General features: G+C 42.8%; 1 protein-coding gene across 1 annotated transcript in view; it reads left to right on the top strand.

The window, feature by feature from the left end:
- LOC123746799 (uncharacterized) overlaps positions 1 to 20,681 on the top strand; it is a 224,954-nt gene extending 204,273 nt beyond the window's left edge. The window contains exon 5 of the mRNA XM_069319468.1: positions 20,326 to 20,681. Within this exon, the coding sequence (XP_069175569.1) occupies positions 20,326 to 20,435 (110 nt within the window). The 3' untranslated portion in view covers positions 20,436 to 20,681. The remainder of the gene's footprint in view (positions 1 to 20,325) is intronic.
- The last annotated feature ends 330 nt before the right edge of the window (positions 20,682 to 21,011 follow it).

Below are 21,011 nucleotides of genomic sequence, written 5' to 3'. Positions count from 1 at the left end.
GACATCAGACAAAGTTGATTTCCACGTTACGTTACGTTGCGATATAACGTGTTACAAGAACTAAACAAGAGTGCAGTAATATTTTATTTGGTGTTTGGATGTAATGGAGCGATGGCTAAACATGCTTAACATTTTCAGGGAACTTTAAACTAAAACTATTCTATCCTCATAGCCTTATACAGTCTTCAGTCCACTACCCCAATGTTTGACAGACTCGCTGACTGCTTTTACTTACTCTTAAAACTTAAATGAATGAAACAGAAATATTGTTATAGCCTGATACTGTCTTCAGTCCACTACCCCATGTTTGACAGACTCGCTGACTGCTTTTACTTACTCTTAAAAGTTAAGTGAATGAAACAGAAACATTGTTATAGCCTGATAGTTTTCAGTCCAGTGGTGGTGGGGGTGGTGAGGTGAGCAGTCCACTGTTGCTGTTTGACTGACTGACTGACTGCCTTTACTGAGCTACTGAGTGATGGTAGAGGCTATTTCATCAAGTAGGTCTGAGAAATTTAAACTAAAAAGTTGTCCTATCTCATAGCATGTTAGAGTCTTCAGTCCAGGGTAGGAGTGAGGGGAAGGGGGTGTGAGGGGAAGGAGTTGGGGTGGGGGTGGATGGGATTGAGAGTATGATCATCCCCAGTACCTCCCCCCCATCTCAGTACACCTCAAACCTCCAGCCCAGATGTGTGTTACGGCGAAGCTCACAGGGTTAGATCTAAAAATTACATATATTCATTCAGTAGTAGAAATACCCGCAAGTCTCCCAGTGCTGCTGGCTCCAGAAGTTGTGTTTTCAACATTTAGTAAAAATGCCTACTGGATTTACCTGAGGGACTGCTTTACTGAATGATGCTAAATGCTATTTAAATGCGGGCTGTAATTTGATTAGATAGAAGAAATTGAAGGCAGGTATGCGATGAGGCTATACCTCAGGCTATAGTCATTATTTGTTGGGAATTTAGAGACCCCATGTAGGCCTCCTCAACCTTGGAGGGGGAAAGTAAACAGACTAGAATTCTAGGTGTAGGGGGAGGAGGGTTGGGGGACCCGCTGGAGCGTGGGTATGGTGAGCGGTAACGAGTCATTTAGTCCAGTTATGTGTCAAACTCCCAATAGGTGAGGCGCCTCTAAAGGCTCCCTCCCCGGCCAAATTATATATAAAGGGTTTATGCCTTTAACTACTTATTGACTGCTGAAAGACATACAAGACCACAGGCTGACATTTGCCCCAATATGAATACAGTGATATATATATATATATATATATATATATATATATATATATATATATATATATATATATATATATATATTGTGAGGGAATGAAGATTCCCTCAGCTAGTTTTCCTAGTTTTCTAGATTAGGCTAGTCGCTCTAGGGACTCTAGTCAAGAAGTTTTCAAACTAACATACACTTGTGTGTTGTTGGATGAAAGCTCATGCCATGGACTATCATGTAAGACTAGCTAGAAGTCTGTGATTACTCTATAGAGGGAGTTACAGAATTTTTCCTGTTTCTGTGAAATAGGATGGGAGTTGAGAGTGAAGTGGCGTGAGTAGGACTCTCAAAACTTGATTCTCAAAACCGTTAGAAGGGGGAAGGACAGAGGGGTGAACGTCGCCCCCCCGCCCCACCATGTGAGACATTGCACCACTGTCTTTAGGCCTCCCCCTCCTTGTGACGTCACAGGACGCCTCAGGGTGAGGGCGTCTGTGATTGGTAGCGGCATCTCGCCCGTAGCCGAGTTTTGGCGCGAAAAACTGTTATTGGTAGAGGCACGAGAGAGCAGTGCCGGCTTTGTGCTGATTGGTCAAGACAAGGTAGGGGAGAGATGGGCATGTGTGTTTCCCTAGCCGCTAAATGGGCAGTTTGAGCTGGGCGGCAAAGCTGGGAAGGTGACTTTGGGTGGGGGTGGCAGCCTGCCACCTCAACCCCCGTTAATCGCTGTGTCATCCTGATTACTCATCGTGCATGGCACTCCTGCTATCCAGGGTTGTGTCAAGGCCCAATTTGCGTGAAATTGGGGCCGATGAGTATGGTAGGAACAGTAACAAACTAAGAGACAGTTACAGTGTTCACCCATGAGGCAGCTGGCAGGCCTCATGGTGTATCAGATTGATCCCTCACATCGGGTCTGAGTATCCTGACTAGTGTTAATGGACAATGGACAATTGGTGGAATATGGGCAGTGTAATTGTGGTGATATTACAGGCCCCTGTTGGACTTTGAATTCCACCTTGTTGGGTCCGCCATGTGGTGACGCCGCCGGCCATTGTCACCCCAGTGTATGAGTGAGGCATGCTCTGGTTGATGGGGGTATGTGATGGTTCTCCCATCCCCATTCTGTATGCCTGTGGGTGCCAGCCAGCCAGCCTGAGGCAAGCCCCATGCGCCGGCCACCCGGGGTGGGCCACCCCCCAGGCCCCCAAGCGCCGCCTGCCCCGGGCCGCGCCACCCCTGCATGCCAGCTCAGCTCGGGTGGGGCGCTGTGATGTCCCACGCTACCCGTGGCCACCCCCCCCCCCCCCCCTTAGGGTCACGCGGTGGCCACATGCCTTGGCCACCCTTGGGCCACTTGGCCACTTTCACTGGACATTCTAAGGCCACACCTAGACGACGCACGAGGAGCGAGCTAGGTGTTCTACAGCCAGAGTAGTAGGGACCGGGGAAATGAAAGGATTGTTGAGGATATGAGTAAACGTGAGTACAATAATCATAGTGTAACAGTGTCTCAGGACTAGTGGAAATTCTGGTAAAAGCTGTGTTGTCCCATAGCCCTGCCAGGCTAGGGAAGCAGCTGAGAGACAGCTGTCTGTAGCACGCATAGGTGACTGGTTGGGCGGTACCTGGAGATGGATGTTGTACATGGTACCACACTGTAGATATATATATATATATATATATATATATATATATATATATATATATATATATATATATATATATATATATATATATATATATATATATATATATATATATATATATAATGTGTGTGTAGACTGACTCGAGTATGTAACCGGTCAGTGTAGAGATTTACCATATAAGTGATCCAGTCTGTCGATTCTATATAATCGTTCAGACTTGATTAATGCCATCGTACCGCATGTTAATTATATCATTGCAGAGGTAGGCAGGCCAGTGTTGCAGGGATGTCAGTGGATACCCTGAGGTCTGTGTAGTTAGGGATATATTTATCTGGTGATATAATTTTCATTGATTATGTGAATGCCATTTCCATGTGTTTCATTTGCATGTTTTTATGTACTGTGTTGTGTGGTGAGTCAGTAGATGGGATTGCTGACTGATTGCCTAATGATGTCATTAGCATGTGGGGTATGCTGATGGCATCATTATGCTGTAGGTTTGTGCAGTGTTGTTATCAGGTATACAATATTACGGCCCTAGGAACTGTGTTGAGAATTTAAGGGGCCTCTTTGATTATTCAGGGGAATTCACAGTACTTAATGAGAGCAAGCAATTGATTTGTTAATTGCCTAATTAAGAGAATTAGCGCCAGCTGTCCGCATAGCGACGGTGCTTTATATTAACGTAAATTGCCTTGCTAAAGTAGCTGTGACGCTCACAGTAGTCCCTTGCAACGGTTGCAAGATTAGAGGGGGCAGTAATATTGGTATACTCTTGTTGTTGCATAACCGTGTGTCATTATGGGCACAGTAATTAATGAGTTGCAGTAGCCACAACCGTATGTGGGCTATGCATTTATGTTGTTATGCATGTCATTGTAAGTGTGATCTATGTAACACTGAGGTTACTTTGTTTCTTTAAGTTGTGTTGAGGACTTAAGGATTCAGTGAGTTAATTAAAAGGGTAATTAACTGGATAAGGGGTGCACATTTATTGTTGAGTGAGTGAGAGCTGTTATAGGAGAACAGTGTTGAGCTTGTGTGAGATACGTTTCGGGTGCATTTAATTGTCTGTGTGACAACTAATTGACCATGCTAGCTAATTATGTAATTAGCCTTCTCATCATGAATGCACATAGTGGGAGAGGATCTGTCAGAATCTGTCAGTATTTATGTTAACGTAATTTTCTCGGGACTAATTACCTTTCTGGGGTATAGCAATTAGTGGCTCATGATATTAGTGGAGTAATTAACGTCTGGAGTCTTGAGGACTCAGATGACTCGGTAAAGCGAGGTCATGGAGCTAGCATAAATCGTTATATTAATCATATCCTGTCTGATGACAGTGGATTAAGATGCACTTATGTTAATTAGGGGAGTAATTAACTCCTCTCCCGTGAATTCACAGTGTTTGATGAGACCTGGTTAGGCAGTACGGAGTGAGACATATTTACGTATGACTAATTATCGGTCCTGGTGACAGTTAATTAATTGCTCAGAGTTAATTAGGGTAATTAACACTCATTAAAGTCAATTTTGACATAGACTGTTGAGAATCTACCAAGTTAGGGTAGGCTTAGTTAACGTAACTCAGTTGGGATGTAAATAGTGGTCCGTTTGACCTTAATTAAGAATTACTCACTGAATACTTGCAAGGAGTCAAGTGTGATGTAATATAAGAGAGACTTTGAGTTATTGTTAACAAGATGACTTGTGTTAAGAGAGGCAAGTGTTGATGATTAACGTAGAGTACCATCATGTTGTTGTCTAAGGGAGACAATTGGTTGTGATTAACGTAGTACTTTGTTGCTGACTGTTGTGATCAGTCAATTAATGTAATTAATCACATAATCAATTTTTGTAATTGATTAAGGCAATTTCTTTTGTTTATCGTCTGGTGACGAGAGTAAAGTAACTTAGGGATTACTGGAGCTGTGTCCCAGGATCCCACCTTGCCTGGCTTCGTTTACTGGTTACAGTGCAACTCCTTGCAGGGAGTTGCAAAGAGTGTTCACATTAGGTTGTGATAGAGGAAGTCACTGTTGGATTACCCGCCTAGTTACGGGGGTCACTCCTGTTATGGAAGGAGGACCATTAAGCTTGTAATTATAGTATCGGGTTAAGGTGAAGCCGTGACACTATTGATTGCAAGCTTGTGTTATCAGTGGGCATCCTTCATTTGTTCAGTTAGTTCATGTTGTCAGCCCGAAGTGTCAGCAAGATGGAACCTGCTGTCACTTCTCGAGGGGCTGTTGAATAGCTGTGTTGCAAATGCCACTTGATAGACGATAAAGTAACAAGTTACTCTCTGTAGTGTAACTTAGTCTGTGATAGTTTTTTGATTTGTAATATTGCGTCGTCAGTGGGCACACCTGTGTTCAGGTTAGTTCAGTATGCAGCCGCACAGCAAGGGTAGCTATTTAGCTGTTTGTTATAGTGCCACTGGATGGACATTAACGTAATGTAAACTCGATAATGTAGTAGTTTAGTCTCTTGTTATTAATAAATTGTTATTTTATAGAAAACGGTCTTTGATGTCATTCCTTCAACCATTCTTTTCCACCCATGTTCTGCTTTATGCGATTGAATGTTGATGTGATCTTTTGATATGACGGCTGTGCTTAGGAATTCGAATTCCAATTCATAGCGCCACATCAAATATAAATATTTGATTGTGAGAACCCGTCGGTTACCCTTTATTAGTTTTAACGTCCTGTTTAACTAGGAGGAGCCAGCGGCCTATTGTGGACAGGTTTTCACCCCTAGTGGTGGAAGCCTGGCGGTTTGCTCCCGCTTTTCCTTTTTCTATTTGACTCATGCGTAACTGCCGTGAGCAGCCTTTAAACTTGTAGTCCACCTCCTAAGGGTCCTAAGGGAGGTAGGTGTAGAAAAAAAATATCACATATATAATGTGTGTACTATTTGTTTTTGCCTCGTTTATGGAGGACTGGGGAAATGTGAAGTGGGAAATTAATAGCTGTCACCTGCATGGGAGGAGAGTGAGGGGAGGGTACGACATATGACACCTCCTTAATACAAACACAGCCCCACTCATGTGCGGAGCATCAAAGACCACACACCGGTCCAGAGTGCACTGCTAGCATGTGGTGGTGATTCAAACTACATGACTATGTGCTGCTGCTGCTGCTCCTATGTGGCGGTGTGAGCTATGCTATAGCGTATTGCTGTCATTCAATGCAGTAACGTCTCAATCTTCAAAGAGGTGACCCGCACAAATGTTCACTCCAACACACACACACACATCCATGTGGGCATGTTGCTATGTGGTGACGCCCCTCTGGAAGCAAGCTAGGGGAGGGGAGGGGAGAGAGGGGAGACCCTCTGTTTACCACCCTGTTTACAAAACAGCATGGGTTATTCGCACCCCCCTCATTTGTTGCTGTGACCTCCTACCGTCAACAACCCTCTCGACTCCGACATGAAAACTAATCACCTGCGGATGAAGATATTGGAGACCCACTCCACAGGCTGAGAATTGGTCAAATATATACACTTCACTACATAAAAACAGAGACCCGGGCTATCAGTTAAAGCTTCCGCCTGTTCCCCACCCTTCCCCTCTCCCCTATCCTCCCATCTTAAAAGCTCGGTCTCCTACCCATTCAGGGGTAGGGAGGCCCCCCTCTCTAGTCCTGCTCAACATATCCTTCCTACATACTGTCATTTAACTATATATCTACACACGATTAACTCTACGGCACATACTCATACATATTCATCTACAACTACTACTATTGATCACCTGGACACTTCACCTTTTCCTATACTTACTCTTTTACCCACAGCGACACACAGCCACCGAGTGACACCTGACACGCGCTGCCACGCGTCACTGCGCGCCCGTGGTCCCCCCAGATCCCCCCGAGAGACATAGACCACGCATTTACCTGCTTTTGTTGTGCAATTGCACACCTGTTCCAGGGCTTGTGCACGGTCTACATCTCAATTTACCATACTTATATCTGTAGCTAGTGTTATACTATATCTCTATTTGGTGTTATATTTCTAGTTGGTGTTATACTATACCTCTAGCTAGTGTTATACTATATCTATAGCTCGTGTTATACTATATCTCTAGCTGGTGTTATCATATATCTGAGGCTGATATTATAGTATATCTTTAGCTGGTGTTATACTGTATATCGTGCTGGTATTATAACATATATATATATATATATATATATATATATATATATATATATATATATATATGTCGTACCTAGTAGCCAGAACGCACTTCTCAGCCTACTATGCAAGGCCCGATTTGCCTAATAAGCCAAGTTTTCACGAAATAATTGTTTTTCGACTACCTAACCTACCTAACCTAACCTAACCTAACTTTTTCGGCTACCTAACCTAACCTAACCTATAAAGATAGGTTAGGTTAGGTTAGGTAGGGTTGGTTAGGTTCGGTTATATATCTACGTTAATTTTAACTCCAATAAAAATAAATTGACCTCATACATAATGAAATGGGTAGCTTTATCATTTCATAAGAAAAAAATTCAAGAAAATATAATAATTCAGGAAAACTTGGCTTATTAGGCAAATCGGGCCTTGCATAGTAGGCTGAGAAGTGCGTTCTGGCTACTAGGATATATATATATATATATATATATATATATATATATATATATATATATATATATATATATATATATATATATATATATATATATATATATATATATATATATATATATATATGTCGTACCTAGTAGCCAGAACGCACTTCTCAGCCTACTATGCATGTCATCATGTCATAAGAAAAAAATTAGAGAAAATATATTATTTCAGGAAAACTTGGCTTATTAGGCAAATCGGGCCATGCATAGTAGGCTGAGAAGTGCGTTCTGGCTACTAGGTACGACATATATATATATATATATATATATATATATATATATATATATATATATATATATATATATATATATATATATATATATATATATATATATATATATATATATATATATATATATATATATATATATATTTAGCTGTTGTTAGACTATATTTCCAGCTGGTGTTATGCTATATCTATAACTTGTGTTAAACTATATATTTAGCTGTTTTATACTGTACTATATCTGTGGTGTTGTGTGTTGCTGGGGAACTTTTGGTTGTAGGGTTGATATGAAGCCATTGCTTGGTTACTGACTTTAATACTTATAAAGATACATGACTAGCAGCGTCAAAGCTTAGCGGGCGTCCTGTACGCTCTCTGTTGTTTACATACCGCTGGAGTATGACGCAGCGCATACAAACGGTGATGTCGATTGCTATGAACATGACATCCATCCTTTTCTTTAAAAAGAATGATTACAGGATGTCTACCATGCTTGTAGCACAAAGCAAAGTTATTTACATAAAGTAAGTTATTAACATATCAAAAGATGTTGCATACATTTTACATTGATTAAGCACACAAAGAATTTAAACAACTTAATCTTTACCACACAGGATTTCAATGTTAAAAATACAAATGCAATGTTAAACAAAAATGAATGAAACTCTACTACTAAGATACAAAATATTGAATGAGAGCTCTGCATTATTCAAACAATATTAAATTTAAGTTAGCATAATAAGTAAATACTTTGCATTACATAGGAAAACAATTAATCATCAAATCACTTAAGGCGTTTAACATGACGTTTAGGACGAGAGTACTTAAACACAAGAATACCCCTTGATGAATTGTTTGTCGGGTTATAACTCATTTTTTCTTTATCGTCTGTATGACTTTGCATTTCAGCATTTTTTACACTAGTAGGAATTACTTTGAAATAAGCCATGTTATGTGTTATACCTTGATGTCTATTACTCGCTGTTACCATCGCTACTTTTACACTAATCACTTTATATAGTTTTGTATCATACGGCATATCTAGTTTACCCTCTTATTTCTTTTGAACTAGAACAGTGTCTCCAACCTTTATGAATTATTCCTTTGCAAGTTGATCATGAGCAATTTTCATTTTGCCTTTGGCTAGTGCATCCTTCTGAGCAAGACACTTATCCGTTACCTCAGCTGGCATGACAGGTAGTGTGATCCTCATAGGACGTCCAAATAAGAGTTCACCAGGCGATTTACCCAGTGTTCCTTGCGGTATTGCACGATAGTTCATGAGAAAACCATGCATAGCTTGTTTCCAGGATCGTTCTTCGGCATGAGCACAGCGTACCTCTTTCATGAGAGGTTGCATTAATCTCTCGACTTCTCTATTTGCTTGAGAATGTAATGGCATCACACAGCGGTGTTTGAATCCAATTTGCACAGCAAAGTTGAGGAAGTATTGTCCATTGAATGGCTGTCCATTGTCCGTCTTGACAACTTCAGGAATGCCAAAATTTGATAAGATCTTGTCGACTTTCGGGATGACAGCCTTTGCAAATGTGGAAGTGATTTTTTTTTGTTTTTTTTTTAATCATCGCCATCTGTTGGACATAAGAGCAACACACGCTGTAATCTCGGAAAGTTCTTCACCGATTGCTTTGAAATTTTTACACAACGTTCCATTCAAATACGCACATGTTTTTATATACCTACTATATAGATGCCACTCATGTGACGGGTAAAAGCATGCTTCTTTTGAAAAATAGCGCCATCTGTTGCACGTAAAAGCAACACATGCTATATATATAAATTAAAATGTATATATTAGTTTGTTCAAAATCGCTGATCTCCGAAAGTTGTTCACCGATTACTTTGAAATTTTGACACAACGTTCCATTTAAATACGAGCTTGATTTTATATACATATTATATATATGTCACGCCCTAGACAGGTAAAAACATGCTTTTTTAAAAAAACTGTGTTTTTCATGTGAAGTAACTCTCCCGAACCTCTTTACCGATTTCTTTGAAATTTTGATGCAACATTGCTTTTGAATATGCTTGTGTATTTATACACCTACGATATACATGCCGCACAGGTGACAGGAAAACATATGTTCTTTTTAAAAAACAGTTCCATCTGTTGAACGTAAGAGCAACACACACTGTAATCTCCGAAGGTTCTTCACCGATTGATTTGAAATTTTGACACAAAATTAGAATATGCACATGTTTTTATATACATACTATATAGATGCCACAACTGTGACAGGTAAAGACATGCATTTTTTTGAAAAAAGCGCCATCTGTTGCATGTAAAAGTAACACACTCTATACTAAATATTTTACAAATCCATTTCACTATTTCCCATTGCATTAATAAATTGTATTTTCATAGATTTCGATTTATTTTCATTTTGATTTAATTATTTTGTGTGACATTGTGTTGAAATTGAGCTGTTTTGTTTACCATACCGTTCATTTCATGATTATAGTTTATTTTATTTATTTTTTCATTTCGTTTTTTTATCTGTTCTTCTTATTTTTCAGTGAAGGGAACATCTGATCATTTGATGTTCCATTTTTCCATAGGGAACATCAGATCATTTGGGAATGCATCAGACGAGGGAGTGGGGAATGGTGGGGAGGACGAGGGATGGGAGTGGGGAGGACGAGGGAATGGGGGAGGGGGTAACGGTGGGTAGGAAAAGGAAACGGATGGACGAGGAACAAGGGAGTGGAGAATGGGGAGGGGGGGGGAGAGCAAGGGGACAGGGCAGTAAGGGTTGGAGGGGAGAACGAGGGGATAGGGGAGGAATGAGGAACGGTAAAGAGGACGAGAGGATGGGGGGATAGTGGGGGAGGACGAGGGGATAGGGGAGGGGAGAATAGTGGGGATGACAAGGGGACTGGAGAGTGGGGGATGACGGGGAGGATGATAGGGTGGGGGAGTGGGGAATTGTTGGGAGGACAAGGGGAAGAAGGAGGGGAGGGGGAATGGTTCGGATGACGGGGGGGACAGGGGAGGGTACCTGAGCTGAGCCAAAGCATCGCATGGCCGGGTACAGCTAGTACTTAATATGTTACGATTCCATTTCAATGTTTCCGATTGCATTGATATGTCTCTGGATGGTGTTAGTTTATATCTCTGGGTGGTGTTAGTTTATATCTCTGGGTGGTGTTAGTTTATATCTCTGGGTGGAGTTAGACAATACCTCTGGGTGGTGTTAGATTATATATCTGGCTGGTGTTGGACTATATCTCTGGATGGTGTTAGATTATATACATCTGGGTGGTGTTAGACTATATATCTGTGTGATGTTAGACTATACCTCTGGGTGGTATTAACTATATCTCTGTGTGGTATTAGATAATATATCTGGGAGGTGATAAACTTTATTTCTGGCTGGTATTAGACTATATCTCTGGCTAGTGTTTGACTATAACATAGGGCCTGAAAGCTGAGTGGAGAGAACGCTTCGGATTCGTAGTCCTGAGGTTCCGTATTCGATCCCCGGTGGAGGCGGAAACAAATGGGCAGACTTTCCTTCACCCTGTGGTGCCTGTGCACTTACCAGCAAATAAGTACCTTGGAGTTAGACAGCTGCTACCGGCTGCTTGATGGGGGGTATATAACAAAGAGAAGGCCTAGTCGAGGACCAAGCTGCAGAGACGCTAAATCATCTGAAGATAACCTCAAGATGGGTGGTGTTAGACTATATCTCTGGCTGATGTTAGACTATATCTCTAGCTGGTGTTAGACTATATCTCTGGCTGATGTTAGACTATATCTCTAGCTGGTGTTAGACTATATCTTTGGCTGGAGAAAATATATCTCTGGCTGGCGTTAGACTATATCTCTGGGTGGTGTTAGTCTATATCTCTGGCTGGCGTTAGACTATATCTCTGGCTGGCGGTAGACTATATCTCTGGGTGGTGTTAGTCTATATCTCTGGGTAGTGTTAGACTATATGTCTGGCTGGTGTTAGACTAAATATCTGGCTGGTGTTAGACTATATATCCAGCTGATGTTAGACTATATATCTGGCTGATGTTAGTCTATATATCTGTGTGGTGTTAGACTATATCTCTGGCTGGTGTTAGACTATATCTCTGGCTGGTGTTAGTCTGTATATCTGTGTGGTGTTAGAGTATATCGCTTGGTGGTGCTAGACTATATCTCTGTGCATGGTGTTAGTCTATATATCTGGCTGGTATTAGAGTATATCTCTGGGTGGTGTTACACTATATCTCTGGGTGGTGTTAGACTATATCTTTGGGTGGTATTAGAGTATATCTCTGTCAGGTGTTAGACTAAATCTCTGGGTGGTGTTAGACCATATATCTAGCTTGTGTTAGACTAATGTCTGGGTGGTGTTAGATTATATCTCTGGATAGTGTTAGAATTTATATCTGGATAGTGTTAGACTATATCTCTGGCTGGTGTTATATTATATCTCTGGTTGGTGTTAGACCATATCTCTGGCTGGCGTTAGACTATATCTCTGGCTGGTGTTAGACTATATCTCTGGCTGGTGTTAGACTATATCTCTGGCTGGTGTTAGACTATATCTCTGGGTGGTGTTAGACTATATCTCTGGCTGTTGTTAGTCTATATATCTGGCTGGTGTTAGACTATATCTCTGGCTGTTGTTAGACTATATCTCTGGCTGGTGTTAGACTTTATCTCTGGCTGGTGTTAGACTATATCTCTGGCTGGTGTTAGACTATATCTCTGGCTGGTGTTAGACTATATCTCTGGCTGGTGTTAGACTATATCTCTGGCTGTTGTTAGTCTATATATCTGGCTGGTGTTAGACTATATCTCTGGCTGTTGTTAGACTATATATCTTGCTGGTGTTAGACTATATCTCTGGCTGGTGTTAGACTATATCTCTGGCTGGTGTTAGACTATATCTCTGGTTCGTGTTGTCACATTATTCATGTAATAAATATTTTGCTTCAGGCCACTTTACTGTTGACGTCAGTATGTTAACATCAAGCTTGGTGACTCACTAGCGATTCCTGTTTCAGCTTTACTACTGACGTCAGTAAGATGTGGATCAGTCACCCTCGACATCCGTGTTGGCGATGGTGGTGGATGACTGTTGTGGGAGTGATGGCCCTTCAAGTGATAACTCCAATATATTCTCAAGGTTAGTCACTGTGGAATTTATGACCATCCTTCTGTGATAAATTTCTTACATCATCATAATAATGGTGAGTCTTCTAAATATCTTTCAAATGAGAATTATCTACTGATATGAATATGAAGAATATGAGAATATGAAGCTTGGTCATAGATCAAGTAAACTTCTGTTTCCTGCTGGTCGGTCTTCTTTGGATCGGCCTAATTGTAAACTGCTCTCTGTTGCGGCGTATTCTCTCGCTCCAGTCTAAAACTTCAGATAGCAAAGATAGCCATCCAGGTATCTCTTACTGTACATCTGCATCGCTTTTTGGTACCTTTGTTTTTGTACATTCATTTTTTGGTTTTAGCTTTCTCTTTCTTGAATCTTCGAATGATTATAAGAACTTCTTTGAACTTAATTCTTAGGTAGGTTTTTCTTGCTAACTTGCTGATAGACGGAGTAGCCATGTGGTCCCCACTAGGAGTCTTCTTTGCTGACTTCTATATGGCAACACTAGAAGACTCCATCTTCAAAACCACAGCGAAGCCTCGCATCTACTGCAGATACATCGATGACATATTCATATGTGTGAAAGACCTCCAGGAATTGTCACGATAAAAGGATATACTTACTCAAATCTCAGTGCTTAACTTTACCCATGAACGAGGCATCGATGGTGCACTCCCTTTCCTCGTGAGAACCAAAGACAACACTTTCACCACACAAGTTTATACTAAACCCACCAACATTGCGATGTGTATGAATGGTCGCTCTGAATGCCCAGACAGATATAAGACTATTGTGATAAACTCATTCATACGCTGAGCCCCTGACTCATTGTTCCGACTGGCATAACATCTACAAGGAGCTGAACAGAAGCCTTCAAGTATTAATAAACCGTGGTACACGAATTGAGAAGTCAACATTCATATCAGAAGATATTTCGAAAAATATTACAACCGAGAACAACGACCACGACAAGGAACAATCCCTCTCATTAAGCTCTATCACAAATCCACTATGAGGTCAAAGTATAAAACAGAAGAAAGAATAATTAATAATACAATTGCAGATGGAATGCAACCTACAGTTCCAGACCAAAGACTGGAACTCATTATTTACTTCAAAACAAAAAAGACTGCTGATTTAATACCTAAGAATAGCCCCAATAAACAATACAACCCTCTCCAAAAGCCAACGTTTTATACCATAAAACGTTGTGGCCATTATACCATAAGTGGTGGCCATACCACTTTGTGGTGGTATGGCCACCACAAACCTTTCGAGAAGTCTGACCTGCCATTTACAACTTGGTGCCTTTAGAAACCATATGCAAAGTTTGCGTAACACAACATTCACCATGAACATTGGCGTGTCCAGTACTATCACCACTTCAAATGAGAATAAATGAGTACAATATCTTTGCCCAGAAAGGTCACCGAGTGCTGTTGGGATTTGCGTTAATGATCTGAAGACTTCTAATTATTTTAACATTGTGGCCTAGTGGTGAAAGTACTGGACACACCAATGTGCATAGAGCCCCTAGCAGTCGGGGTTCGAGTCCTTCAGGGGTGAGGATTTTTCTATTACACACACACACACACACGCGCGCGCGCGCGCGACAGACCTGTCCCCTGCAGCCCATATCAAGAGGATAACATCAGTGGCATATGCCAGGCTAGCCAACATAAGAACGGCATTCAGAAACTTGTGTAAGGAATCATTCAGAACTTTGTATACCACATATACCAATCCTGGAGTATGCAGCCCCAGCATGGAGTCCATATCTAGTCAAGCATAAGACTAAACTGGAAAAGGTTCAAAGGTTTGCCACCAGACTAGTACCCGAGCTGAGAGGTATGAGCTACAAGGAAAGGCTACGGGAATTAAACCTCACTTCGCTGGATGACAGAAGAGTTAGGGGGGACATGATCACCACATTCAAGATTCTCAAGGGAATCGACAGGGTTGATAAAGACAGGCTATTTAACACAAGGGGCACACGCACTAGGGGACACAGGTGGAAACTGAGTGCCCAAATGAATGTGCCCTTCACATTCTTTAGAGGTAAAGCCTAGATTTGGATGTTCTTATGTTGGAAGACCTTACCTATAAGGAACACAATAAAGTAACCGTCACAACTGCAATAAAAATGACAGGTTGGATAACAAGAACCTTTAAAACTAGAGAACGCTGTACCAATGATGATACTCTTCAAGACGCCCGTGCTCTCTACAGTGGAATACTGCTACACATTGACAGGCCTCCTTCAAAGCTGAAGAAATTGATAGGCTTTTATAAAAAACTAGTGTGATATTAAACACTAAACCACTGAAGGTGGTTAAGGTGCTTTTACAAGCTCAGGTTATAGGTACATGCATTGTATAACAGATGTATTACATATTGTAAAGGTACAAAACATTGTATAACCGATGTATTACACAGACAATCTTGGGTACAAGTCCAAAATATCATCAAGTGTTCCATTATTCATATTGTATTTACAGAATTCAGCATACCTCAGCCCAGGAGGGAGAAACTCAGTCATTAAGGGACATTCTATAATATAATGTTCAGGGGAATGCAAGTTTTTACTTTCACAAAGTGTTGTGACAGGAAGACAGTTTAGTTAGGGCAGGAAGAGAGTGGTGGGGGAGGACAACTTTGTTGTAGTTGGATGACAGTGTTTGAGCAGGAAGCCAGTGTTGTGACGAGAAGACATTGTTGTGGGAGGAAGAAGGTTCACGGGGAAAAAACAGTGTAGTTGTTGGATGACACTGTTGGTGCAGGAACAGGAAGATAGTGTTGGGACAAGAAAGCAGTTTCGGACCAGAAAGTCGGTGTTGGGGCAAGATGACGGTGTTAAGGCTGGAAGACAGTGGTTGGGGAGGAAGACGCTGTTGGGGCAGGAAGACGGTGTCGGGGGCAGGAAGACGGTGTTGGGGCAGGAAGACGGTGTCGGGGGCAGGAAGACGGTGTTGGGGCAGGAAGACGGTGTCGGGGGCAGGAAGACGGTGTTGGGGCAGGAAGACAGTGTTGGGGCAGGAAGACAGTGTTGGGGCAGGAAGACGGTGTTGGGGCAGGAAGACGGTGTCGGGGGCAGGAAGACGGTGTTGGGGCAGGAAGACGGTTTCGGGGGCAGGAAGACGGTGATGGGTCTGGAAGACGGTGTTGGGGCAGGAAGACGGTGTCGGGGGCAGGAAGACGGTGTCGGGGGCAGGAAGACGGTGTTGGGGCAGGAAGACGCTGTTGGGGCAGGAAGACGGTGTCGGGGCAGGAAGACGGTGTCGGGGGCAGGAAGACGGTGTTGGGTCTGGAAGACGGTGTCGGGGGCAGGAAGACGGTGTTGGGGCAGGAAGACGCTGTTGGGGCAGGAAGACGGTGTCGGGGGCAGGAAGACGGTGTTGGGGCAGGAAGACGGTGTCGGGGGCAGGAAGACGGTGTTGGGGCAGGAAGACGGTGTCGGGGGCAGGAAGACGGTGTTGGGGCAGGAAGACAGTGTTGGGGCAGGAAGACAGTGTTGGGGCAGGAAGCCGGTGTTGGGGCAGGAAGACGGTGTCGGGGGCAGGAAGACGGTGTTGGGGCAGGAAGACGGTGTCGGGGCAGGAAGACGGTGTCGGGGGCAGGAAGACGGTGTTGGGGCAGGAAGACGGTGTCGGGGCAGGAAGACGGTGTCGGGGGCAGGAAGACGGTGTTCGGGCAGGAAGACGGTGTTGGGGCAGGAAGACGGTGTTGGGGCAGGAAGACGGTGTCGGGGGCAGGAAGACGGTGTTGGGGCAGGAAGACGGTGTCGGGGGCAGGAAGACGGTGTCGGGGGCAGGAAGACGGTGTCGGGGGCAGGAAGACGGTGTAGGGGGCAGGAAGACGGAATAGGGGGCAGGAAGACGGTGTCGGAGGCAGGAAGACGGTGTTGGGGCAGGAAGACGGTGTTGGGGCAGGAAGACGGTGTCGGGGGCAGGAAGACGGTGTTGGGGCAGGAAGACGGTGTCGGAGGCAGGAAGACGGTGTTGGGGCAGGAAGACGGTGTTGGGGCAGGAAGACGGTGTCGGGGACAGGAAGACGGTGTTGGGGCAGGAAGACGGTGTTGGGGCAGGAAGACGGTGTCGGGGGCAGGAAGACGGTGTCGGGGGCAGGAAGACGGTGTTGGGGCAGGAAGACGGTGTCGGGGGCAGGAAGACGGTCTTGGGGGCAGGAAGACAGTGTTGGGGCAGGAAGTCGGTGTTGGGGCAGGAAGACGGTGTTGGGGGCAGGAAGACGGTGTTGGGGGCAGGAAGACGGTGTTGGGGCAGGAAGACGGTGTTGGGGCAGGAAGACGGTGTCGGGGGCAGGAAGACGGTGTTGGGGCAGGAAGACGGTGCTGGGGCAGGAAGACGGTGTCGGGGGCAGGAAGACGGTGTCGGGGGCAGGAAGACGGTGTTGGGGCAGGAAGACGGTGTCGGGGGCAGGAAGACGGTGTTGGGGGCAGGAAGACAGTGTTGGGGCAGGAAGACGGTGTTGGGGCAGGTAGACGGAGTTGGGGGCAGGAAGGCGGTGTCGGGGGCAGGAAGACGGTGTTGGGGCAGGAACACGGTGTTGGGGCAGGAAGACGGTGTCGGGGGCAGGAAGACGGTGTTGGGGGCAAGAAGACAGTGTTGGGGCAGGAAGACGGTGTTGGGGCAGGAAGACGGTGTCGGGGGCAGGAAGACGGTGTTGGGGGCAGGAAGACGGTGTCGGGGGCAGGAAGACGGTGTTGGGGCAGGAAGACAGTGTTGGGGCAGGAAGACGGTGTTGGGGCAGGAAGACGGTGTTGGGGGCAGGAAGACGGTGTCGGGGGCAGGAAGACGGTGTTGGGGCAGGAAGACGGTGTTGGGGCAGGAAGACGGTGTCGGGGGCAGGAAGACGGTGTTGGGGCAGGAAGACGGTGTTGGGGCAGGAAGACGGTGTTGGGGCAGGAAGACGGTGTTGGGGCAGGAAGACGGTGTTGGGGCAGGAAGACGGTGTTGGGGCAGGAAGACGGTGTTGGGGCTAGAAGACGGTGTTTGGGTGTCTGCTACCTTCACCTAATTTAATTAATTTATATTTACCAAAATTTAACTTTAGTAGCCATATTTTAGACCATTTCTTCAGTTTGTCCAGGTCGACCTACTGTCTCTGTTGTCTATCTTCATCTGTCTTGATTCTTCTCATATTTTTGCATCATCAGCAAACATTGAGAGGACTGAGTCTATACCCTGTTTGTCAGTGTCGGAGACACTGGCAAACACTGACCTTTCTGACAAAGGTCAGAAAGTCCCTTTGAGAATATTAAATGTGTGTGGTAGGAAATATCTACTTGTGGCAAGAAGTCTGTGTATTGGCAGTAAGTCTATAAGGACATGAATGTCTTTTTCGTAATAAATAAAAAAGCATTAACATAGTTAAAGAATATCCCAGATAATTTTGAGTATGCATGATACAAATTGTCTCAGTTATTAATAAAAGTTTCTGCTTCTTTATCTTTTGTCTAACTAATAGAATAATATTTGAGTATATGTTGTGAAATATCATGGATAAAATTATGCTCATTATTTTGCTATTCATGCTAAGTTTTTATTTATTTTACTGCGCGATTATTCTTTGCCAAGATAATTTTATGAACATTGTTTAGTTCAAATTTGGTTCAGAACTTTGAATCTTTCTGAGAAGAGAGCATCAAAACATAACGTTTCTCAATGTTCTGAGATGAATGTGTATATTTTCCATACAACTGTTTTTGATTCCTTTGATAAAAAAGACCTGAGTTTATCTAGTTCACGCGAGATAAGATCAAGTTACATGTGTCTATCCTCTCTTTGCTCAGAGAATAATCACAACTTTTATGGAAATATAATATTTATGGCGTTGATCGTCAATATAGTTTTCTCGAGATATATTGATTTTATTTTTGTTGTTTTTAGGATGCATCACTTCAGAAAAAATATATGGTGTTTGCATGGTGATCTGTAACGGTACCGTCACACGCTACTGGTGGCCTGGGCAAGATATCAGTGAGATCACTCTGCAGCTGCCCGGAAGAAACAAGACGATAATAGTTAATTCATCTCACCATCAACAGTGGCACAAAGTTACAGTCACAGATGATGGTGTAATGAAGGACAAGGCGACCACCAGGTCCGGCAAGACCTACTCCTTAACAATACCAACACTCAGTGTAGCAGAAGTAATTGATTGTACAGATAAAACCAAACCTGACTTGAGAGTTACTAGTAACCAGAAGATGTTCTGGGCAACTAACTGTACAAACATTCCTTCTGGTAAGTTTTCAACTTTCTGTTTATTAACGTTTAGCGAAGCTAGTAAATAAATAATTATATCTAATGTACTGAGGAATTATCTTTCATGTCTTACCATTAAGAAGATATTGTTTACTGTGACAAAGTGGCTTATGATAAAGAAAAACGTGTATATGATGAATGAGCAAATTAATAGTAGCCATCAGAAGGATTAGAACCTGCACACTGGGAGCACACAGATCCTTAAGCACTGGGCCACGATATGCTACAAAAGTAATGCAACCTGGGATTCAACTGAATCCTCAGTGGTTCCTGATGCATCTTGAGGTACCAAGTTAAGGTGTCACACATTACTGACATACACTCTGGCTGTTGTATAAGAGTTCTACCCCTCAACGCTTCTCTTCAGATGCATAAATAAATCACATTACCGTGATGTATCAATGAGAAAATCAGTGGGAGCCGTGATGATACATCACGGTAATGTGATTTATTTATACACTTGAAGAGAAGCGTTGAGGGGTAGAACTCTTATACAACAGCCAGAGTGTATGGCGGTAATGTGTGACACCTTAACTTGGTACATGAAGATGCATCAGGAACCATTGAGGATTCAGTTGAATCCCAGGTTGCATTACTCCTGCAGCATATTGTGGCCCAGCGGCTTAGGGCGTGTGCTTGGGAGTGTGCAGGTTCGAATCCTCCTCATGACTCCTACTGATTTTCTCATCGATACAGTGATACATATATTACTCTGAACAATATAATAAATCACTTGTCCACAGGTACACATATAATCAGTTAAAATTGTCATAAGACTGTTGAACAATCTTTTGTTCAATAATGAACAAAATATCTGTAATGATACAGCATCATCCTCGAGGAGAGTGATTGTTGTAAGGGTCATCCTGTATGAAATTATTACCCATCCTTTACCGCCAGCTTCTGTAGATTTGACCTTTAAATCATCATTCAAGAGTACTCAAGACAATCTTGGATATGTTGGCTCTTCTTGAACTTTAAAAATATTAATGTTTAAATTAATGTTATATTATTATGTCCAAATGTCAACATTTAATATTAACTTAATTTAATTTATTATATATTTTCATTTAATTTAATAATTTTTTTAATTAATTTATATGTATTCTAATTAATTTAACAATATATTTCCATATAAATATATCATATAATATATATTTCAGAGACGAGTTTCGTACAGAGACGCATTCTTGGGCAATATTCGCGATATGTAATGTTTATAGGTGGTTTCAAAGGCGGATTCAAGTTTTCTACAAGCGTAGTTAACCTTTGATTGCAAAATATATTATACATTCATAGATACATCCATAGCAGGGAGGATCTGTCCAATTCCAAGTCAATGTTAGATATATCTGTCCTCATGTTTAAATTATAAACTGATTAATTCTACGAGAACGAACATGGAAGCTCAAATGAGTGTAGCTGACACAATATTTGGTCTTTAAGTCATGGTCTCCCAGCATGGAGTGTGGACTCTGATTAGCTGTTAACTGAGAGACAGAAAACCACTTAGATCCTCATAAATGTACCAATAAATATATTATGTCGAAATGTATCTCTGAACCTGTCGACCCTTCAGGTGTGGGGAGGGGGATGGGGGGGGGGGTGCTCATCCAACACGTTATCCTAATAGAGCATCGAATTATGACGTATACTCTACCTAAAGCCCAAAATTGTCGTACTAGAAAATGATAACGACATGCGAAATTGACATACAGTCCGGTTTTCTGTTTTGAGTCTTCTGGTAGGTTAGGAGGGCGCTCTTTTAGTACGACAGTTTCTGGACGTTGGGAAATCAAAGGAGGACGGGCTGGAGGACCAGGTGCTGTAGAGTGGTGTGTGTCATGGC

The sequence above is a fragment of the Procambarus clarkii genome, chromosome 93 (assembly GCF_040958095.1).
Source record: "Procambarus clarkii isolate CNS0578487 chromosome 93, FALCON_Pclarkii_2.0, whole genome shotgun sequence".
NCBI lineage: Eukaryota > Metazoa > Arthropoda > Malacostraca > Decapoda > Cambaridae > Procambarus > Procambarus clarkii.
This window is presented reverse-complemented; position numbering and strand designations above follow the sequence as displayed.